At 46.0% G+C, this 23,596-nt stretch overlaps 1 protein-coding gene across 1 annotated transcript; it reads left to right on the top strand.

Moving 5' to 3' along the window:
• Positions 1–1,423: 1,423 nt before the first annotated feature.
• Positions 1,424–20,924, top strand: LOC311101848 (endothelin-converting enzyme-like 1; the record flags this gene model as incomplete). Its single annotated transcript, XM_084143058.1, has 17 exons — positions 1,424–2,284; positions 2,582–2,650; positions 2,876–2,986; positions 4,600–4,692; positions 6,690–6,814; positions 10,207–10,429; positions 12,097–12,195; positions 12,516–12,590; positions 12,743–12,846; positions 13,519–13,577; positions 13,994–14,045; positions 14,955–15,022; positions 15,392–15,516; positions 15,615–15,680; positions 20,419–20,514; positions 20,638–20,714; positions 20,825–20,924. 17 exons carry the CDS (start codon positions 1,424–1,426, stop codon positions 20,922–20,924), a joined length of 2,403 nt encoding a protein of 800 aa, XP_083999184.1.
• Positions 20,925–23,596: the final 2,672 nt, after the last annotated feature.

Raw genomic sequence — 23,596 nt, 5'->3', positions numbered from 1 at the left:
TGTGTATTGCCGTTTGTCTCACTCCACTATAGTGAAAAGCCAGTCTCCGACTGATCGAACTTCTGAAAGCTGGGATAGCAATCTTTGAGAATTGACACTCAATATCTCCTCTGAGAGTTTAAAACGTTGGCTCTGATGTCTTTAACAGCCTTTTCTTCTATTTGTAAGTGTTTTTAACGTGCATGTGAATGTATCACCTGCTCTGTGTGTGTGTATGTGCTCCCAGCTCTCTCAGTCTCACGTCAGAATTAGACGTTCATCCATGTTACTCAAAGGTCAAATTTTGAAGTTCCAAACGTCTAACTTCAAATGTTTAAGGTTAGGCATTAATTCCAAATGGTTAAGGTTTGGGATAGGCTTAAAACAAAAATATCAAAAACAACTTTCAAATGCTGGATTCAAACTTGCAACCTTTGGAATCAGAGGCAGATGCTTCTGTCCACCATCCCCGTCCACAATGCCTTAGCAAAACCGAAACCTACTTCAAGATAACAGCGCCTACTGTTACCCCTAGTGGCCAGTTTCCACATCATCTCCTGACGTCCTCAGACATGGATGGATGTCGAATACTGACTTGTATCACGGGTGACCTGGCTGGTATGTGTGTGTGTCCTCACAACACGTCCTGCAGAATGTCCGTTCCTGCCTGTCTAAATAACTCCCCCGTACCATTCCCATCCCTCTTCCTTCCATCTCCCCCTTTTTCTGCATCTTTGTCTACCCCTTCCCTCCCTCTGCACACTCCCCCCATCCTATCTCTCCCTCCCTCTTTCCTTCCCACTTTCCTCTTCTCATCCTCTCTCTCCATCTTCCATCCCCTCCCTCCCTCTCTCCTCTCCTCCCTATCGGTCCATCCAAAGTCATGAGTCACAGAGCGACATCATCTCCCTGATGGATGGGTGTCAGAAATCAATCCAAAGAACTTTAGGAAAGAACGACAGAATGAAAGAAAAAAGAGCATCTCAAAAGAGACAGTACCCTTTGTCTTCTCTCAGTGCTGTAATAATGGATTCCATCTTCTGTCTCATCTCCCCTCCCTCCCTCTCTCTTCCTCTCCTCTCCTCCTTTTCTATTAACAGACAGACTGGGGGGAAAGGAAGAGAGGAAGACAGGGTGAAAGGGAAAGAGAGACCAAGACCCACGAGATACACTGACAGAGAAACCTAGTGACAGACAGCCTCAGTGTTCCCTAACTCTGTAAAGGTAAGGGTAGCAGAGGAGACATACACAAGGCAGTGTGTTCAGGAAAGCCCAGGGCATTTGGGCACCGTTTCCGCTTTAGCCCTCTAGTGGGCGCACTCCTCTCCCATATCAGGCCTGGAGGGACATGGCCATCTGAAAGACTCATCTCTCTCTCACCTTCCACCACTCCCTCTATCAGTCTCTCTTTTCAACAACGTAACGCTAATCAACCCTCGTTGCCATGGAAAAGACATACTCCCTCACAGCCCACTACGATGAGTTCCAGGAGGTCAAGTATGGTGGTCGCTATAGCAGCGGCACCCTTAGCAACGGTATGAGCTTGCACTTGGGCGGGAGCCTGGACCGTAACGTTGGGCGGGGCCGAGGCAAAGGGGGCGGGGCTAGTGATCGGAGTCGGGACCTGAGTGGCATCAACAGTGGACAGGGACGTCCTCGTTGGAGCCGCAGGGAGATCTGCCTGCTCTCTGCTCTGGTGTTCGCTGCGGGGATGTGTGTCATCCTGGGCAGCATGCTGGCCCTCAAATACATCTCCCTGGACTTCCAGCAGGAGGCGCACTGCAGACAGGACTGCCAGAAGAAACGCTCGTTAGTCCGCGCCGCACGCTTCGTCCAGGCCAACATCGACCCCACCATCCAGCCCTGCCAGGACTTCTACAGCTTCGCCTGCGGCGGCTGGCTACGGCGCCACGGCATCCCAGAGGACAAGCTGAGCTACGGCATCATCACCGCCATCGGAGAGCACAACGAAGAGAAGCTACAACGCCTCCTGCTGGAGCCCGTGCGCCGGCGCACCGTGCACTCGGCTGAACGCAAGGTGAAAGAGTTCTACCGCTCCTGTGTGAACATCCAGGAGCTTGACAAGCTGGGGTCAGGGCCCATGACAGAGGTGATTGACAGCTGTGGCGGGTGGGACCTGGTTGGCGCGCCCTCTGGTGGTGCGGGGTGGGAGAGCAGTACTGCACCAGCCAGGCCAGACTTTAATGAGCTGCTCTATAGGACCCAGGGGGTGTACAGCACTGCTGTCTTCTTCTCTCTCACTGTCAATGTGGACGATAAGAACTCCTCACGCAACGCTATCAGGGTAAGAGTGTGTGAGTGTGTGTGTCTGTGTGTCTGTGTGTCTGTGTGTCTGTGTGTCTGTCTGTGTGTGTGTGTGTGTGTGTGTGTGTGTGTGTGTGTGTGTGTGTGTGTGTATGTGTGTGTGTGTGTGTGTGTGTTTCTGTCAGTCTGTCTGTCTGTCTATCTCTGCGTGTGTGTGTGTGAACACCTGCTGTTTATCATCTGACTGATATACCATCTATTTATTTACATGTCTGTGTTGATTACACGTGTTCATATGTGTTCTCTTGGTTGTGATCGTATGTGTGTGTATTTGTAGATTGATCAGGAGGGGCTCACACTGCCTGAGAGGACTCTGTACCTGGGGCAGGATGAGGACAGTGTGAAGGTAAAGGATTACCCCCTCCCTCTTTCTATCCACCACTCCATCTCTCCATCTGTTCAATTATCGACCAATTCCTTTCTTCTCTATCCATCCACCGGTTTGTTCCTGTCATCTCTGTTCCCTTTGTTATCCAGTGTGCTCCGCCACATGTCACACTGCTGTCCATTGACCATTAATAATGATGTAATGTTGTTGTCCAATGTCCATTAATGATGATGTCATGGACAGATCCTGGCGGCTTACAAGGCCCTGATGGAGCGTCTGCTAAGCATGCTGGGAGCTCATAATGCCACTCAGAAGTCCAAAGAGATCCTACAGCTGGAAACACTCTTGGCCAACGTAAGTGTGTGTCTGTGTGGGTTTATATACAGTTCCAGTCAAAAGTTTGGACACACCTACTCATTCAAGGGTTTTTCTTTATTTTTACTATTTTCTACGTTGTGGAATAATGGTGAAGACACCAAAACTATGAAATAACACAAATGAAATCATGTAGTAATCAAAAAAGTGTTAAACAAATCAAAATATATTTTAGATTTTAGATTCTTCAAAGTAGCCACCCTTTGCCTTGATGACAGCTTTGCACACTCTTGGCATTCTCTCAACCAGCTTCATGAGGAATGAGTTCCCACATATGCTGAGCACTTGTTGGCTGCTTTTCTTTCACTCTGCAGTTCAACTCATCCCAAACCATCTCAATTGGGTTGAGGTCGGGTTATTGTGGAGGCCAGGTCATCTGATGCAGCACTCCATCACTCGCCTTGGTCAAATAGCCCTTATACAGCCTGGAGGTGTGTTTTGGGTCATTGGCCTGTTGAAAAACAAATGATAGTCCCACTAAGCGCAAACCAGATGGGATGGCGTATCACTGCAGAATGCTGTGGTAGACATGCTGGTTAAGTGTGCCTTGAATTCTAAATAAATCACAGACAGTGTCACCAGCAAAGCACCCCCACACCATCACACTTCCTCCTCCATGCTTCACGATGGGAACCACACATGCGGAGATCATCCGTTCACCTACTCTGTGTCTCACAAAGACACAGCGAATGGAACCAAAAATCTCAAATTTGGACTCATCAGACCAAAGGACAGATTTCCACCGGTCTAATGTCCATTGCTTGCGTTTCTTGGCCCAAACAAGTCTCTTCTTCTTATTGGTGTCCTTCAGTAGTGGTTTCTTTGCAGCAATTCGACCATGAAGGCCTGAATCACATAGTCTCCTCTGAACAGTTGATGTTGAGATGTGTCTGTTACTTGAACTCTGTGAAGCATTTATTTGGGCTGCAATCTGAGGTGCAGTTAACTCTAATGAACTTGTCCTCTGCAGCAGCGGTAACTCTGGGTCTTCCTTTCCTGTGGCGGTCCTCATGAGAGCCAGTTTCATCATAGCGCTTGATGGTTTTTGTGACTGCACTTGAAGAAACTTTCAAAGTTCTTGACATTTTCGGGATTGACTGACCTTCATGTCTTAATGTAATGATGGACTGTCATTTCTCTTTGCTTATTGCCATAATATGGACTTGGTCTGTTACCAAATAGGGCTATCTTCTGTATACCACCCCTACCTTGTCACAACACAACTGATTGGCTCAAACACATTAAGAAGGAAAGAAATTCCACAAATTAACTTTTAACAAGGCACACCTGTTAATTGAAATGCATTCCAGGTGACTACCTCATGAAGCTGGTTGAGAGAATGCCTAGAGTGTGCAAAGCTGTCATCAAGGCAAAGGGTGGCTACTTTGAAGAATTTGTTTAACACTTTTTTGGTTACTACATGATTCCATATGTGTTATTTCATAGTTTTGATGTCTTCACTATTATTCTACAATGTAGAAAATAGTAAAAAATAAAGAAAAACCCTTGAATGAGTAGGTGTCCAAACTTTTGACTGGTGCTGTATGTGTGTTTATGTGTTCAGTTATAATGTTTCTTCCCCTCTGTTTCAGATCACTGTGTCTGAGTATGATGAACAGAGAAAGGACATCAGCACTATGTACAACCGCATCACCCTGAGACAACTACAGCGCATCGCTCCCAGTGTGAGTACCACACACACATCTTTATATCTGTATTGTGTGTGTGTGTGTGCAGAAGTGTGATGGATTAAGAGCTGAACTCCAGCAGAGCATTGTGAAGTGTGTGTGTGTGTCTGTAGTGTGTGTGCGAGGCGGGGGGCCATTCTATGCCCCGTGAACCTCTCATACGCACGCCTCCGTGGCTCAGCGAAGCTCTCCGCCCTCCGGGGATAGAAGGAGACCAACGGGGGGCTACGAAAGGAGGGAGGAAGAGAGGGAGAAAGAGGGTTGAGGAAGGGAGAGGACGGGATGAATAGGGGTTGACGGAGGACTACAGAAGGAGGATGGAGGGACGGAGGAGGGGGGAAGAGGAGAGAGAGGAGAACCGATGGGGGGCATATGGAATGAATCTGGGGGAGAGAGGGACTGAGGGGAGGGAGAGAAAGAGGGAGGAGAGGGGGGAAGACAGGAGGGGAGAGCCGTAAGGAGCGTTGGAGAGCAGCAGGAAACTGATGGAGAATTCAGAGCTGCTCCATCACTTCTGATTGGAGAAGAAGGGAGGGGAGTGAAAGGCATGAACGGAGAGAGAGATGGATGAAGTGAGCTTCACCAGCATCACTGATAAAACAAGAGAAAGAAACATGAGAGAAAAAGAAAGAAAGAATGAAAGAAATAAATGGTGAAAGAGATGACTAAAAAGGTGCAAATGGAGAGTGACATACAGAGAGACAGACAGATGGACGTAGAGACAGACAGAAAAACCCAAGGAAGGAGTAATAGACAGTAGCTGTAACTGTGGACAATTAGATATACAGATGTACGATCTTAATTTGATCACTTTTGTTGCTGAGAATATTCCTGCAGAGAATGAAGTGCAAACTTGTGGTGTATTTGAGTTTTAAAAACGATTCTAAAGTTTGTAATTTCCACTTTGAAATTTCAGACTAGATTTGCCCTAACGAAAAATGTATCAATCCCTACAAAAATGTCCATGAATTATATCCACATAATAATTCACATTTCCTGTTACTGCAGGATTTTTTTCCTGCTGTCGCAAACTGGTTCAAATTAAGATCCTAGATCAGTAAATGCTCAGACAGACATACAGACATGGTCAAATGGGGGAATGTCAATTACGTTCATACTGATTTATCCCTCTCCACCTCTCCCTCTTTCACTCTCTCTCTCACTTTGATCTACTGTCCCACTATTGGCTGTTAACAATAGTGGGAGATTATGAGACCATTTGGGATTATAGGGATGCTGTATGCTCAGCAGTTAAAGAGGAACTTTGTGTTGTGGATGACCTAAACTGTGAGCAGGGCTTTCTAGGGCTTTACCTTCTTGTTATCCTCTATATATTGTTGATATTGTGGAGGCAGCATTTACACTTTCCTTACTGGTACAATAAAGGCTTGTTGGAACCCCCCTTCCTTCATCAGAGCAGGGTGACAACAATCATGTTTTCTTATCTTTACCACCAGAGACTCAGTCAATATTAAATAAATGATTCTTTATTATCAGCAAGCTGGAGAGGTTCCAACAAACTTAATGCACCAAGTAGTACACGTTGGTCGGGAGCTCCGCCAGGGCAGTCCCGTTAGTTCTCTTATATACTGCTTACACAGACATGTTATATTTGCATGATTTACATTATTCATAATTAATTTATCATTAACGTTTGGTTCCTGCATGTGACCGACCAATACCTCATGAGGCTTCTTCTGTCCAAGCTGAGACCTTGAAACCCCTTTTAGTTCTCAAAGCAATGTTCTGGGCATCCTGCCAAATTGCTTATACTGATAGTGAAGATTCCTCCCAGGCATGATCAGTCAGTCACTTGCATGAACCCAGTCGAATTGGTTATTAGAAAAGCACAAACATAACATTTTCCCTCACACTTGTTAAAACGCAAACCTGCTCTCTCCTCTCCTCTCCTCTCCTCTCCTCTCCTCTCCTCTCCTCTCCTCTCCTCTCCTCTCCTCTCCTCTCCTCTCCTCTCCTCTCCTCTGTCTCTACAGCTGCATTGGAAACGTTTGTTAGACAGAATCTTCCATGATAACTTCTCTGAGGATGAAGAGATAGTGGTGTTAGCTACTGACTACATGGAGAAAGTCTCCGACATCATCAAGACCACCTCCAAAAGGTGAGAGAGGGAGGGTGGGAGGAGGGAGGAGGAGAAGGGTGGATGAGAGGCATAGGAAGAATGCAAAGGTTAGAGAGTTGTATGAAAAATCAATGGCATAAGATAAATGACTTTTGAGCATGTGTAAGCATTTTTGTAAGAGTTGCTGAATTCGTGTGTGGCCTTTACTAGGGCTGTTACTATAGGTTGTGTCATATTGAAGTGTCATAGTGTGTATAGATTCGTTTTTGAGTGTGTTTGTGTGTGTGTGGGGTGGGGTGGGGTGGGGTGGGGTGGGGTGGGGGCATCACTGGTGGGCGGCAGGTAGCTTAGTGGTTAAGAGCGTTGTGCCAGTAACTAAAAGGTCGCTGGTTCGAATCCCCGAGCCGACTAGGTGAAAAATCTGTCAATGTGCCCTTGAGCAAGGCACTTAACCCTAATTGCTCCTGTAAGTCGCTCTGGATAAGAGCGTCTGCTAAATGACTAAAATGTAAATGTGAACTTCCAGCTCTACTGTGGATGATTAGTATCGATCTGGACCCCCCTCCTCGACACACATATACAGAATTGTGCTGTCAAAGACAGCTCTTGACAGACTCCAGAGGTGGCTGTGGAGGCTAGTGGGAGTCAGGGTGCTGGTTTCTGACAGCTCTCCAATACTGACTGGTGTTATGCTCTACTCTACTCTACTCTACAGTTCACACGTCTACCAGTCTGTAGCTGACTGGCCCTCAGTTCATTTTAGTTCATAGAATTACAATTCATTTCAATTGATGTCTGTCTGTATAGGTTTTTTCTCTTTCTTCTTTTTCAACTTCCTCCCTCCCTCCCTTCCTCATCCTTCATACACCCTCCGTCTCTCCCTCCAGCTCTCACTCTCTTATCTCCTTTCCTCCTTTTGTCTGTTCTTGTACGTAGTTATATCAGTTGTTGAGTGAGAAAAGAGACACAATGGGGTGAGTGCTCTCATAAAATGTCATGTTATCTAATATCAGATAATGTAATAATAATCTTATCATAATCCTCTTTGCTATAATCACCCTTATTATCATCGCCATGGTGACAACCGGCATTACAGCCAATCCCCTGGAGGCTCGGGAGATTTTCTGTTTCTTTTCTTTTGTTGTTTTTCCCTTCTTTTCTCTACTTCTCTTCTTCTTTCTCCATCTCTCTCTCCCTCCTGGTGATTTCAGTAATAAAACCCTCCTCTCTGTTTTCTCCTTCTCCTGCCTCCCTCTTTCTACTGTCTGTTCTTTTTCAATCTGTCCTCTGTCTCTTTTTCCAGTTCTGTTTTTCCCTCCGTTGCTCCGTCTCTCTCCCCTCGTCATCTCTTTTCTATTGTCTCTCTTGCTGCTTCTCTCTCATCTCCATCTCATTATCTCTCCTCTCTTTCATACCCCAACCTCATCCCTCTATTTCCTAGCACTCTCTCCTCCTCCTGTTGCTGTTCCCTCTCTCCCTTTCCCCTGTTCTCTCTCTCCAGGCCTCAGTTCTGTTCTCTGTCTCTCTGAATCACTCCTGCTGAGTCCATTATCTGTGTTAAATCAAAGGTTAGGGTCGCTGTTTCCTCTCTGTCACACACACACACACCACTGGGTGTGGTGGACTCCTGTTCCTACCGCCACCCACTGTGCACCCCTTGTTCATTTGCATAACTGACGAGAAATGTCCCTGTGCTTCTCAGTATGGGGTCTCTCCACTGCTCTTTACGAGTCTCCAATTACACAGTTACACCCCCCCCCCCCCATCTCTCCCTCCCTCCCTCCCGGATCTATTGACAAGACCCAGACAACTGCATCCAATCCCATTAACCAGATGAGCTGGTGTCCAATGAGGCTGAAACAGTAATGACAACACCAGCATCTCTCAACAACCTCTCCCTCTCATTCCCTCCTTTCTCTCTGCTCATCCGTCTGTCACTCTATCACTCACGCTCGTCTCAAGGGGAAGTGTGTGTGAATGTGTGAGTGTGTGTGTGTGTGAGGTTAGACTGTGGGTAGGAGCTGTAGGACCATTATTACAGAGGGTAATGTCTGCAGGTATTCTGGAGGGACAATGTATTTTATCTTAACAATGAGCTCCATTACAATCCAGTCTTCTAATGATTTTTAATTCCCATCCCATGATGATTCAAGGCTATTGTTTGATCATTAGAATACATTTAACTAAAGCCTTTTCATTTCCGTCTAATCTCCCAGGTCTCCTAAATCTACCCACCACCCCACACACCAACTCCATCTGGGATTAGATTTTGACACATGCACACGCACACGCACACGCACACGCACACGCACACGCACACACACACACACACACACACACACACACACACACACACACACACACACACACACACACACACACACACACACACACACACACACACACACACACACACACACACACTAGCTGTGCCCCTTGCAAACAAGTAATCTGAAACAAATTAATAAAAAATGTGTTTTATTCAACAGAGTAAACACACACACACAACCAAACGAAGCTGCCACACCTACAACACACTGATCTGTACTGATTATTAGAGGTATCAAAGAACACAGACACTGTCTCAGTCTTCTTCTTCCTCCCTCCTCCTCTCTCTCTTCTCAATTAATTTCACTTCAGAAGTGCTTTGTTGGCGAGACACTGGGGCTGCCTTGCCAAGGCAGTTTTGATTTAATATGCAATGTGGATGTCAAAAATAAAAACAGAGAACAACGTGGAGCAGAGTCTCACAGTAAGAGACAGGACCACTTGTCCTGAGGGCAGAATGGATATGTTCACTCTGTGGGATCCCTCAACACATTAAGCACAACCTTAAATTACTGAGAAGGGAAAAGAACGTTTGAATACATGAATGAAATACATATATTTTTTACTTCTACTCGTCTGAGTCATTCTTGGACTCTTCTTCCTTTCTTCTTCTATACTCTCTTTTCTCTTTTCAATTGCTGTCCGTCTCTCCTCTCTTCCCTCCACCCATACTCTCTGTCTCTCTCCTCTCTTCCCTCCACCCATACTCTCTGTCTCTCTCCTCTCTTCCCTCCACCCATACTCTCTGTCTCTTTCCTCTCTTTTACTCCACCCATACTCTCTGTCTCTCTCCTCTCTTCCCTCCACCCATACTCTCTGTCTCTCTCCTCTCTTCCCTCCACCCATACTCTCTGTCTCTCTCCTCTTTTCTAACCTGCTTGTATCTCCTTTGCTGTACTCCCCTTCTCTCTCTTTGCCCACCTTTTCTGTCTTTGCCCTTCTCCTATATTTTTAGCATTTCTCTTTTCCCGGAGGATTCCACATTTAATCTCTGAAGGGGCACTCCTTAATTATACAATAAAGCCTTGTTAAAAATGAAAACTCATCGTTCCCCCCTCCTCTCTCAATCTCTCTCCCGGTCTCCCCCCTCCCTCTCTTGCCAGGGTTCTCCATAACTACATGCTGTGGCGGATTGTAGCAGCTCTCAGTGAACACCTGTCCACGGCGTTCCGGAGTACCATCCATGAGTTTTCCCGAGAGATTGACGGTACGGAGCGTCAACTGGAGCTGGGGAGGCTGTGTCTCACCCAGGCCAACAAACACTTCGGCATGGCCCTGGGAGCACTCTTCGTCCAGCAGCACTTCTCCTCTCACAGCAGGGCCAAGGTAGGGCAGCTTCTATCTCTGTCTCTCGGTCTCTATATCTCTCCTCACAGCAGTGGTGTAAAGTACTTAAGTAAAAATACTTTAAAGTACTACTTAAGTCATTTATGGGCTATCTGTACTTAAATATTTTTGACAATTTTTACTTTTACCTCACTACATTCCTCAAGAAAATAATGTACTTTTTACTCCATACATTTTCCATGACACCCGAAAAGTACTCGTTACCTTTTGAATGCTTAGCAGGACAGGAAAATGGTCCAATTCACACACTTATCAAGAGAACATCCTTGGTCAACCCTACTGCCTCTGATCTAGCGGACTCACTAAACACAAATGCTTCGATTGTAAATTATGTCTGAGGGTTGGAGTGTGCCGCTGGCAATCCGGAAATAAAAAAAACAAGAACATTGTGCCGTCTGGTTTGCTTAATATAAAGAATTTGAAATTATTTATACTTTTACTTTTGATACTTAAGTACATTTAAAACCAAATACTTTTAGACTTTTATTCAAGTAGTATTTTACTGAGTGACTTCCACTTTTACTTGAGTCATTTTACTATTAATTTTTTTCTTTACTTAAGTATGACAATTTGATACTTTTTCCACCATTGCCTCATAGCAGGGCCAAGGTAGCGCAGCTTCTATCTCTGTCTCTACACCTCTCCTCATAGCAGGGCCAAGGTAGCACAGCTTCTATCTCTGTCTCTACATCTCTCCTCACAGCAGGGCCAAGGTAGCACAGCTTCTATCTCTGTCTCTACATCTCTCCTCACAGCAGGGCCAAGGTAGCACAGCTTCTATCTCTGTCTCTACACCTCTCCTCATAGCAGGGCCAAGGTAGCACAGCTTCTATCTCTGTCTCTACACCTCTCCTCATAGCAGGGCCAAGGTAGCACAGCTTCTATCTCTGTCTCTACATCTCTCCTCACAGCAGGGCCAAGGTAGCACAGCTTCTATCTCTGTCTCTACACCTCTCCTCATAGCAGGGCCAAGGTAGCACAGCTTCTATCTCTGTCTCTACACCGCTCCTCATAGCAGGGCCAAGGTAGCACAGCTTCTATCTCTGTCTCTACATCTCTCCTCACAGCAGGGCCAAGGTAGCACAGCTTCTATCTCTGTCCCTCTGTCTCTGACTGTGTCTCTTTCTTTGTTTCTTTCTGTAATGGTCTGGTGATTTTATATGAAGTAGAATAAAAAATGCCTCTCTTTCTCTCTCCCCATCCCACTCTAAGCCTTCCATCATCACACCTTATCCCTCTCGATCCTAGTCTGCCTCTATATAGGTGATAAAGAGCTTAAATAAAGATAAGGGTCAGAGGAGTTAGGAATGCCATTGGAAACCACATCCCCTAGAATGAACACGATACTATTCCTCCTTCTCTCACTCCTCTCTTCCTTTCTCACCCCTCTCTTTCCCTCTGTTGTGTTCAATGCCAACCTAGCCTCAACCCCCAAACCCTAGCCATTGTATGTAGGAATTTCCTACATATGACAGCTAACCCATCCTTTCAGTTTCAGATCTATGAAAGTGCCTAGGGATAGGAGCAGAGGGCGAAGGGTCTATCTGACGTTGGGCGTACCTGATACATCTATCTCTCTGGCCCACTCCCAATGGAACCCTTAGACAACTGACCTCTAACCTCTGACCCCTGTTCTCTTCCCTCAGGTACAGGAGCTGATAGAGGACATAAAGCACTCACTGGACCTCCGGCTGCAAGAGCTGGACTGGATGGATGAGGTGACCAAGGAGGCAGCCAGGGCCAAGGTCAGGATACCACACTACCTCAAATAGGCCTACTGTATTACCATGTAGGAGGAAAGCAGGGGTTCTTTTATTCTGGATCGGTTTAATACTGGTTTGTCAAATCCCTATCTCAGTATGTTGTCTGATACTTTCAGAATGTAAAGTCTTAATACTTTTAGAGCACTTGCTGAAACAAAAGTGCTCCAGTGTAATCCCATTATAACAGTCTGCTTGATTAGCTGGTTGTGTGTGGGCTATGAAGGATATGTCGGCTAAATATGTGCAAAGTCTCTCTTCCCCTCTCTCTCTTCCCTGACCCTTTCCTTCCTTACCTCTCGTAGCTGCAGCATATGATGGTGATGACAGGCTATCCAGACTTCCTACTCAAACCAGAGCTCATAGACCAGGAGTATGGGGTGAGATCTCTCTCTCTCTCTCTCTCTCTCTCTCTCTCTCACACACTCTCTCTCTCTCTCTCACACTCTCTCTCTCTCTCTCACACTCTCTCTCTCACACTCTCTCTCACTCACTCACTCACTCACTCACTCCTCTGTTATTTGTTCTCCAGTTTGATGTGGATGAAAATACCTATTTCAAAAACATCCTCAACAGCATCAAGTTCAACATCAAGATGTCTGTCAAAAAGATCCACAAGCAGGTGGACAAGACTGCGTGAGTGATGCTTTCAACTGCTCCAGATGTTCATTCTCACAATAACACAACTACACACAGATTCAAAGTTCTATGCACCTCTTGACACAAAACATTCAATTTTATGATAGAAGTGAAGAATATACATGTGATGTACCTACAAATTGAAGATACCATAAGCTTGTCTTTTGTGTAACTGTTTAAAATGTGCTCCTAAAACAGTCCTCAAAACTGATTTTGTGTCCGAACAAGCTGAAGCCCTCCACCTTGTACTGCCAAATCATGTATTCCTCCTTTATCACAAATATACTCCTTTCATCATTAATCTCTCCTTCTGCAGAGAAAACATGTCCTCTTCCCTCCATCCATCTCCTCATCTCTCCGCTGTCTGTAGGGCCCTCTGTCTTTCCCACCAGAACAAGGGCATCTCTGAATTTAAAAGTTATTAATTTGGGAAATGTCCTCAAATCGATGCGCCTGGATTTAAAAACATTATGATGAAGGGACTGTTTTCTTGTGCAGACAGGAATTCTCAATATTGGACTAAATATTGAATATTTTTCACCTTAAACAACCTCCAAAGTTTAGAAAAAAAATTGCCTGTGACACTTGAGAAGTGTGTCTCTTGTTGTTTGAAAATGTTTAGTGAATGTAGGATTAATAAACCCCTGATTGACTTTGTTTCCCTCTCAGGTGGCTCCTTCCCCCTCAGGCCCTCAATGCCTACTATCTCCCAAACAAGAACCAAATGGGTGAGTCAGTGTGTGACCCCAATGCACATCAACGTTAGTATATACAAGATAACACACTCCTCCTCTCCTTCTTCTTTCTGGTCTACCCATGTGATGAGGCACCCACACGCCTTAACACACTTATTCTGCATTCACTTACTTACACCAGCCCCCCACACACACTGTAATCTCCCCTCACTTTCCCCTCAGTCTTGGCCTCTAGTGGTGTCTGCATCTGCCTCATGGATTTACCTCACAGAAAAATTCATGGTGAGTTACAGAGCAGGCAGCGACAGAGAGAGCCAGACAAACACAGCCATCAGAGCTAACGTTTTACCCTACCTCTTTCTCTCCCTCCATATATTCCTCTAATACTGTATCACTGCCTCTCTACCCCTCTCTTTATCTTATGCTATCATCTCTTTCTTTACTTGTAGTATTTCCTGCTGGAATCCTTCAGCCCACGCTGTACGACCCTGAGTTTCCACAGTGAGTACAACTCTGAATATTTTAATCAACTGCTAATTAAGACACTGATTAGTTGTATCAAGTGTGTTAGTTAGTAGCCTACTAGGCTGGAGCGAAAGCCTGCACCCGCTGTACTGTAGCTCTCCAGGACAACCCTTCTACAGCATTACCAATGCTTTCCCCCTACATTACCCCTCGTATTCTACCTCCAAACCATTCCCCTTTCCCTTAATGGTCACAACACAATTCCAGCTATACTGCAGCCCTCAACTCTCACGGCACGGTATTATTTATTCACATACTTATTCCATTAGAAGTGATCACCACCACTCCACATATACGACCGCTGCATCCACCCATGCATACTGATGAATGGAATATGATATTAGATGTGTGTGCGTGGTCGTGGTGCCTTTCCCTGGAGTTATTACTGCAGTAGCCCTAACCTGCCATAAAGACTGAGGCTAGCCCAGCGCAGCTATCAGGCCCCAGGTAATGAAGCCTCACTCAGCCAGTTCGTTTTTTCAGGATTGGAGGGCAACTCTCAGCAGGGTATCGACATCCTGTCAGAAAGTCATTTTCAGACTTAGCCATGTGGATAGTCCCGGGCCTCTGGCCGTCCCTGCATCTCCATCTGCATGGTCTGCCAGACTACACTACACACTCCTCACCCACCCAGGTCAAGGAGAGGTGGCCAGGACTCACACTCTCTTCAGTTATTAACAGTTAGATATGTCAACAGATCAGATTATGATGTATGTAACACTCTACTGTCCCCCTCAGGACAGGGGTTAGAACTGCCAGCTGAACAAAAGTTTATCAGGTTATGTGTTATACTGTGTTATTATAAATATATGACATTATGTTGTTGTCCTCAGATATGTTAAGTGATTAGTAACTCATCCCCCTCTCTCTCCCTCCTCCCTCTAGATCTCTGAACTATGGAGGAATAGGAGCCATCATCGGTCATGAGCTGACACATGGATATGATGACTGGGGTGAGAGAACGCTTCCTCGTCTTACACGTGTCTTATAAAAGCCTAAAATCCAATTGGGCATGAACAGTAGTAGCCTAACAGTAGTAAAATTGTAATGTCAGTGTAATATCAGTTCTGAATAGGAGTTAATGTCTTTTGTCCACATTGGTCATCCTAACTCAAGCCTCTTGCCCCCCATCTAAGTGGGTATTCACTATCAGGCCATGCTGCAAGGTATGGAAGTCCCGCCTCCCCCTAACCGAACCAATGAAATCAGTCAAATGACTTCAGACAAGAGTAAAAGGCTATAGCCAACAACTGTAGCCAACTGTACCTTGCAGCGTGGCCGAATTGTGACCCCCATGCTAAGTGATGTCGTCTTTCTCTTAGGGGGCCAGTATGATCGACACGGCAACCTGAAGCAGTGGTGGACGGAGGAGTCATACAAGAAGTTTCAGAAGAAAGCAGAGTGCATCGTTAAACTCTACGACAACTTCACTGTCTATAACCAGAGGGTGGGTGCATAGCATACCTTGTTATACTGCTTACTAGACACTCACACACACTTGTAATGGGAGTTGTAATGGTATCTTTCCCCTGTGTGTGTCTGTAGGTGAATGGCCGTCTGACTTTGGGGGAGAATATAGCAGACATGGGAGGCCTTAAACTGTCTTACTTTGTGAGTGAAATCTTCCTATAGACTGTGCTATCTGTCAATCGTTACTGATTACTGTCTGTCAGGGCTCTATTCAATCCGCATCACAGAAGTTCAGCTTTAACGCGTCATTAAAATTTAAAAGAAATGTTCCTGCTTTAGCGGAGACTGCATCCATGGTAAACATTACATTACATTTTAGTCATTTAGCAGACGCTCTTATCCAGAGCGACTTACAGGAGCAATTAGGGTTAAGTGCCTTGCTCATGGGCACATTTACGTCATTTAGCAGACGCTCTTATCCAGAACGACTCACAAATTGGTGCATTCACCCTATAGCCAGTGGGAAAACCACTTTACAATTTTTTTTGGGGGGGGGGGGGGGGGGGGGGGGTAGAAGGATTACTTTATCCTATCCCAGGTAATCCTTAAAGAGGTGGGGTTTCAAATGTCTCCGGAAGGTGGTGAGTGACTCCGCTGTCCTGGCGTCGTGAGGGAGCTTGTTCCACCATTGGGGTGCCAGAGCAGCGAACAGTTTTGACTGGGCTGAGCGGGAACTATGCTTCCGCAGAGGAAGGGGAGCCAGCAGGCCAGAGGTGGATGAACGCAATGCCCTCGTTTGGGTGTAGGGACTGATCAGAGCCCGAAGGTACAGAGGTGCCGTTCCCCTCACTGCTCCATAGGCAAGCACCATGGTCTTGTAACGGATGCGAGCTTCAACTGGAAGCCAGTGGAGTGTGCGGAGGAGGGGGGTGACGTGAGAGAACTTGGGAAGGTTGAACACCAGACGGGCTGCGGCATTCTGGATGAGTTGTAGGGGTTTAATGGCACAGGCAGGGAGGCCAGCCAACAGCGAGTTGCAGTAGTCCAGACGGGAGATGACAAGTGCCTGGATTAGGACCTGTGCCGCTTCCTGTGTAAGGCAGGGTCGTACTCTCCGAATGTTGTAGAGCATGAACCTGCAGGAGCGGGTCACCGCCTTGATGTTAGCGGAGAACGACAGGGTGTTGTCCAGGGTCACGCCAAGGCTCTTCGCACTCTGGGAGGAGGGCACAACGGAGTTGTCAACCGTGATGGCGAGATCATGGAACGGGCAGTCCTTCCCCGGGAGGAAGAGCAGCTCCGTCTTGCCAGGGTTCAGCTTGAGGTGGTGATCCGTCATCCATACTGATATGTCTGCCAGACATGCAGAGATGCGATTCGCCACCTGGTTATCAGAAGGGGGAAAGGAGAAGATTAGTTGTGTATCGTCAGCGTAGCAATGATAGGAGAGGCCATGTGAGGATATGACAGAGCCAAGTGACTTGGTGTATAGGGAGAAAAGGAGAGGGCCTAGAACTGAGCCCTGGGGGACACCAGTGGTGAGAGCACGTGGTGCGGAGACAGCTTCTCGCCACGCCACTTGGTAGGAGCGACCGGTCAGGTAGGACGCCATCCAGGAGTGAGCCGCGCCGGAGATGCCCAGCTCGGAGAGGGTGGAGAGGAGGATCTGATGGTTCACAGTATCAAAGGCAGCAGACAGGTCTAGAAGGACAAGAGCAGAGGAGAGAGAGTTAGCTTTAGCAGTGCGGAGAGCCTCCGTGACACAGAGAAGAGCAGTCTCAGTTGAATGACCAGTCCTGAAACCTGACTGGTTTGGATCAAGAAGGTCATTCTGAGAGAGATAGCAAGAGAGTTGGCTAAAGACGGCACGCTCAATAGTTTTGGAAAGAAAAGAAAGAAGGGATACTGGTCTGTAGTTGTTGACATCAGTGGGATCGAGTGTTGGTTTTTTGAGAAGGGGAGCGACTCTCGCTCTCTTGAAGACGGAAGGGACATGGCCAGCGGTCAAGGATGAGTTGATCAGCGAGGTGAGGTAGGGGAGAAGGTCACCGGAGATGGTCTGGAGAAGAGAGGAGGGGATGGGGTCAAGCGGGCAGGTTGTTGGGCGGCCTGCAGTCACAAGTCGCAGGATTTTATCTGGAGAGAGAGGGGAGAAAGAAGTCAAAGCATAGGGTAGGGCAGTGTGAGTAGGACCAGCAGTGTCATTAGACTTAACAAACGAGGATCGGATGTCGTCAACCTTCTTTTCAAAGTGGTTGACGAAGTCATCCACAGAGAGAGAGGAGGGGGGGAGGATTCAGCAGGGAGGAAAAAGTGGCAAAGAGCTTCCTAGGGTTAGAGGCAGATGCTTGGAATTTAGAGTGGTAGAAAGTGGCCTTAGCAGCAGAAACAGATGAAGAAAATGTAGAGAGGAGGGAGTGAAAAGATGCCAGGTCGGCAGGGAGTTTAGTTTTCTTCCATTTCCGCTCAGCTGCCCGGAGCTCTGTTCTGTGAGCTCGCAATGAGTCATCAAGCCACGGAGCTGGAGGGGAGGACCGAGCCGGCCGGGAGGATAGGGGACACAGAGAGTCAAAGGATGCAGAAAGGGAGGAGAGGAGGGTTGAGGAGGCAGAATCAGGAGATTGGAGGGAGAAGGATTGAGCAGAGGGAAGAGATGATAGGATGGAAGAGGAGAGAGTAGTGGGAGAGAGAGAGCGAAGGTTGCGGCGGCGCATTACCATCTGTGTAGGGGCAGAGTGAGTAGTGTGGGAGGAGAGCGAGAGAGAAAAGGAAACAAAGTAGTGGTCGGAGACATGGAGGGGAGTTGCAGTGAGATTAGTAGAAGAGCAGCATCTAGTAAAGATGAGGTCAAGCGTATTGCCTGCCTTGTGAGTAGGGGGGGACGGTGAGAGGGTGAGGTCAAAAGAGGAGAGGAGTGGAAAGAAGGAGGCAGAGAGAAATGAGTCAAATGTAGACATAGGGAGGTTGAAATCCCCCAAAACTGTGAGGGGTGAGCCATCCTCAGGAAAGGAACTTATCAAGGCGTCAAGCTCATTGATGAACTCTCCAAGGGAACCTGGAGGGCGATAGATGACAAGGATATTAAGCTTAAATGGGCTAGTGACTGTGACAGCATGGAATTCAAATGAGGAGATAGACAGATGGGTTAGGGGAAAAATTGAGAATGTCCACTTGGAAGAGATGAGGATTCCTGTGCCACCACCCCTCTGACCAGATGCTCTCGGGGTATGCGAGAACACATGGTCAGACGAGGAGAGAGCAGTAGGAGTAGCAGTGTTTTCAGTGGTAATCCATGTTTCCGTCAGCGCCAGGAAGTCGAGGGACTGGAGGTTAGCATAGGCTGGGATGAAGTCAGCTTTGTTGGCAGCAGAACGGCAGTTCCAGAGGCTGCCTGAGACCTGGAACTCCAGGTGTGGGGTGCGTGCAGGGACCACCAGGTTAGAGAGGCAGCAGCCACGCGGTGTGGGGCGTTTGTGTAGCCTGTGCAGAGAGGAGAGAACAGGGATAGGCAGAGGCATAGTTGACAGGCTGTAGCAAATGGCTACAATAATGCAGAGGAGATCGGAATGAAATGAGCTAAACATCAGGGAGAGGAGAGAGCAGGGCCCTCTCACCAAAAACTTCTACCTCAGAAACTATAATTGTTTCACTGAACCACCCGAACAAAAACTCTACCAACTTCCACCTTTAGAAATTAGAATTGTTGTGAACCACAGCGGTTCAATGTTTAAAGGAATAGACTCAACCCACTTTATTCAGCTAGCTAACTATGACACCATAGCTAACTAGCATGCTAGCATCCAATAACACACCGTTTAGCACCAACACTTGGTCACAACAAACCACCAATAGTGTGTTAACACACTAAGCAGATAGTTCGTGTCCGTGTCTAGTTCCTATCATAACGCAGCAATGATTAAATGTTGGCTAGCTAGCACAAATATATTGTATTTTAGCTACTACAGTACAGTTAGCTGGTCGTGTTGGCTAGCTAGCAATGGCCACTGTGTTGACTTTGTTTGAAGAACGGCTAGCTTCGTGCTACCCCCGGCACCGCCGAAAAACAATGCCAACCTACAGTAGCTACCCACAACAGCCCACGATGCCTAGCTATGACGCCATGGCTAACTAGCATGCTAGCATCCAATAACACACAGTTTAGCACCAATACTTGGTTACAACAAACTACCAAGAGTGTGTTAACACACTAAACAGATAATTCATGTCCGTGTCTAGTTCCTTTCATAACGCAGCAAAAATTAAACGTTGGCTAGCTAGCACATTAACATTGGAAACAACTCTCCACCGTTGCACTAAACAGATAATTACCAATAAACGTTACCAGTAGCTACCCGCTAGCTAGCTAGCATACCAAGAGTGTGTTAACACACTAAACAGATAATTCATGTCCGTGTCTAGTTCCTTTCATAACGCAGCAAAAATTAAACGTTGGCTAGCTGGCACATTAACATTGGAAACAACTCTCCACCGTTGCACTAAACAGATAATTACCAATAAACGTTACCAGTAGCTACCCGCTAGCTAGCTAGCCTCGTGCTTCGCCGTGCTCAGCCGTAAACAATACTTACCTACAATAATTACCTACGGAAACCTACAATAACTACCTAAATAACTACCTAAATAAACTACCTACAACTACCTACCTACGATCTAAATACATGGTTTAAGCTTTACTCAACACCATATGAGAAGCCAAGCTTACCTCCTGCTAGAGAAAACACAACCTCGCTGCATATGTCGGCTCAATCGTAAATTAGCTTTACGTTTCTATGGCGCTGAAGCGTTAGAGATTGAATAGAGCCCTCAGTCACTGTCTCTATGGACTAATGACAAGCTATGTCTGTAAGCCCAGGACCCAAATCTCATCTCTCTCTTCTCTCTCTACCTCTATCCATCTCTCCATCTTCTCCCTCTCCAGGCATATCAGAAGTGGATCAGAGAACATGGTCCAGAAAGACCTCTCCCTGGACTCAAATACACACATGAACAACTACTCTTCATTGCCTTTGCACAGGTACACAACAAACTATGTACAGACTATGTTGTTTAGTCTTGGGAATCTTTTTGTTGTTGCAGTAGGAGTAAAGATGATATTTTTTACGGCCTTTACTGCTAACTGTCTCCTCTCTCCTATTAGAACTGGTGTATGAAGAGACGGTCTCAGTCCATATACCTGCAGTTACTGACTGACAAGCACGCACCAGAGCATTACAGGTACATACACTTCCTCACTTTCCTGATGTGCATCAGCCTATCACAGGCCATACCTAATATTAATCCCCTCTCTGATTGGACCATTCTCTCTCTCCCCTCCACCCCTGCAGGGTGATTGGCAGCGTGTCCCAGTTTGATGAGTTTGCCCGAGTGTTCCACTGTCCAAAGGGTTCCCCCATGCATCCTGTTGACAAGTGTTCTGTATGGTGACCCCTCAACATTGACCTCTGAACTCCACCACCCACCAACAACTAGAACTTACCTGTGACCTCAACTCTCCTCTCCTAACCAACCTGTCTCAGATGTTCTGTTCAGTTTCACATTCATCTCAATCCTGGGACTACCTTTTTCTCTTATCACAGAATTTGCAAGCAAATGTCATCACCACCAGGCAAAACCATGATCACTTCACTGTCTACTCATGTACATATCCAGTGCTTGACTTGGGCAGGAGCTCACCGGAGCGGAGTACCGGCACCTCAAATGTTCTACAGCTTGAGCTCCTGTTCCTCTTATAGAATATTAGCTCAAAGTATTGTGGAGCTCCTACACCTAAATATAAACAGTACAGGCACCCAAAATGAGTACCGGTTTTATTTCAATCCAAGTCAAGCACTCATTTAAGCATATCATTTAATTATATATATTTGTATATATTTAGATTCACATCAATTTTTTTATTTCAATAGATGTGTCATGGGATTACCTTTTTGGTTTTGAGTTGTGTGATGTCAATTCATTTTAATTATTTGAATCACTTAAAAACGACTACGATTTTGACAGTAGTAAAGAGTGTTATTAAATCTAATTTAATGCAACAGGTTCAGAGTTGGTGTTATCAAGAACTTTGTGTAGAAGGGATTGGGGATTGTACTGCCTGAATGACAATGGCCAGTATGGACTGCACTCACTGGGATCAGTGTGTTGCCTGCCAATGTTTTTGTGAGTCTTTTCTATGAGGTAAATAGTGGACACCGTGCTGCCATGCTGCCCTCCAGTGGCTGAACAGAGAAGTGGTCTCCGATGTGGAGACCTTGTTCGTCTTGACTGTTGTTTCTTGTCTGGTCTTTGCCTTGTGGACACTATTGGAATGGTGTTACTGTGAGTGTGTGTGTGTTTGTACGGTTTTGAAGGTCCCTTTTTTTTTAGTGTTGAATCCATAGTGACCTTTTGCTCAGGATTTGTAGCTAAGTGTGTCCAGTGGCCAAAGTGACAAAGAATAGTGATGGAACATCATGGACTAGTCTGTCTGAACCCTTAACCCCTCCACTCACACCTTAGTGTACATCATGGTGAACTATGCTTCTCGATCCACCGGAGACTCCAATCTCCCCACAACCCCATGTCTAAATGTCACACCCCAGAGTATGGATTCTTTAGCATGAAGATTGTGTTTCTAAAGATGGAAGCATGAACCTGTTGAACAACGTCATCCATCCTATTGGACAACTTCAACTGAGAGCCATTTCTATTGGACATTATGGACTCAGAGCCCTTCCTATTGGATTATGTTAACTCCAGGGCCTTCCTTGATGCAGCACATACTCTCTCTGATGAACTCTGAATGCCCCTGGCCTGGTCTGCACAGCCAAGAAGCTGTGGAAGCCAAGGAAGGATCAATATGATTGACATTCCACGGTCATAACAAATCATCTACATTATGTACATACAAAACTTTAAATCCAGTCAAGTCAGAGAAAATCATTTGTACACAGTGATATTAAGAAATATATTATAATTTTGTATAAAGAATCTAAAAATAAGAACAATCTTTGTATAAGTTATAATTGTACAGTTCTTATTCTGAAAACAGCATGTTCAAAACCAACTTTACACAGTTCAGACTGAGATAAAAGGATGACATCACACACAGTTCTCAGCATTCAGCTGCTATCTCATACAGTGAGGGAAAAAAGTATTTGATCCCCTGCTATTTTTGTACGTTTGCCCACTGACAAAGAAATGATCAGTCTATAATTTTAATGGTAGGTTTATTTGAACAGTGAGAGACAGAATAACAACAACAAAAAAACTGAAAAACGCATGTCAAAAATGTTATAAATTGATTTGCATTTTAATGACGGAAATAAGTATTTGACCCCCTCTCAATCAGAAAGATTTCTGGCTCCCAGGTGTCTTTTATACAGGTAATGAGCTGAGATTAGGAGCACACTCTTAAAGGGAGTGCTCCTAATCTCAGTTTGTTACCTGTATAAAAGACACCTGTCCACAGAAGCAATCAATCAATCAATCAGATTCCAAACTCTCCACCATGGCCAAGACCAAAGAGCTCTCCAAGGATGTCAGGGACAAGATTGTAGACCTACACAAGGCTGGAATGGGGTACAAGACCATCGGCAAGTAGCTTGGTGAGAAGGTGGCAACAGTTGGTGCGATTATTCGCAAATGGAAGAAACACAAAATAACTGTCAATCTCCCTCGGCCTGGGGCTCCATGCAAGATCTCACCTCGTGGAGTTGCAATGATCATGAGAACGGTGAGGAATCAGCCCAGAACTACACGGGAGGATCTTGTCAATGATCTCAAGGCAGCTGGGACCATAGTCACCAAGAAGGACTGAAATCCTGCAGCGCCCGCAAGGTCCCCATGCTCAAGAAAGCACATATACAGGCCCGTCTGAAGTTTGCCAATGAACATCTGAATGATTCAGAGGAGAACTGGGTGAAAGTGTTGTGGTCAGATGAGACCAAAATGGAGCTCTTTGGCATCAACTTAACTCGCCGTGTTTGGAGGAGGAGGAATGCTGCCTATGACCCCAAGAACACCATCCCCACCGTCAAACATGGAGGTGGAAACATTATGCTTTGGGGGTGTTTTTCTGCTAAGGGGACAGGACAACTTCACCACATCAAAGGGACAAT

This window comes from Coregonus lavaretus, assembly GCF_964263955.1.
Source record: "Coregonus lavaretus genome assembly, chromosome: 26".
Lineage (NCBI taxonomy): Eukaryota > Metazoa > Chordata > Actinopteri > Salmoniformes > Salmonidae > Coregonus > Coregonus lavaretus.
Note: the sequence above shows the minus strand (reverse complement) of the source record. Positions and strands in the feature narration are given on the sequence as shown.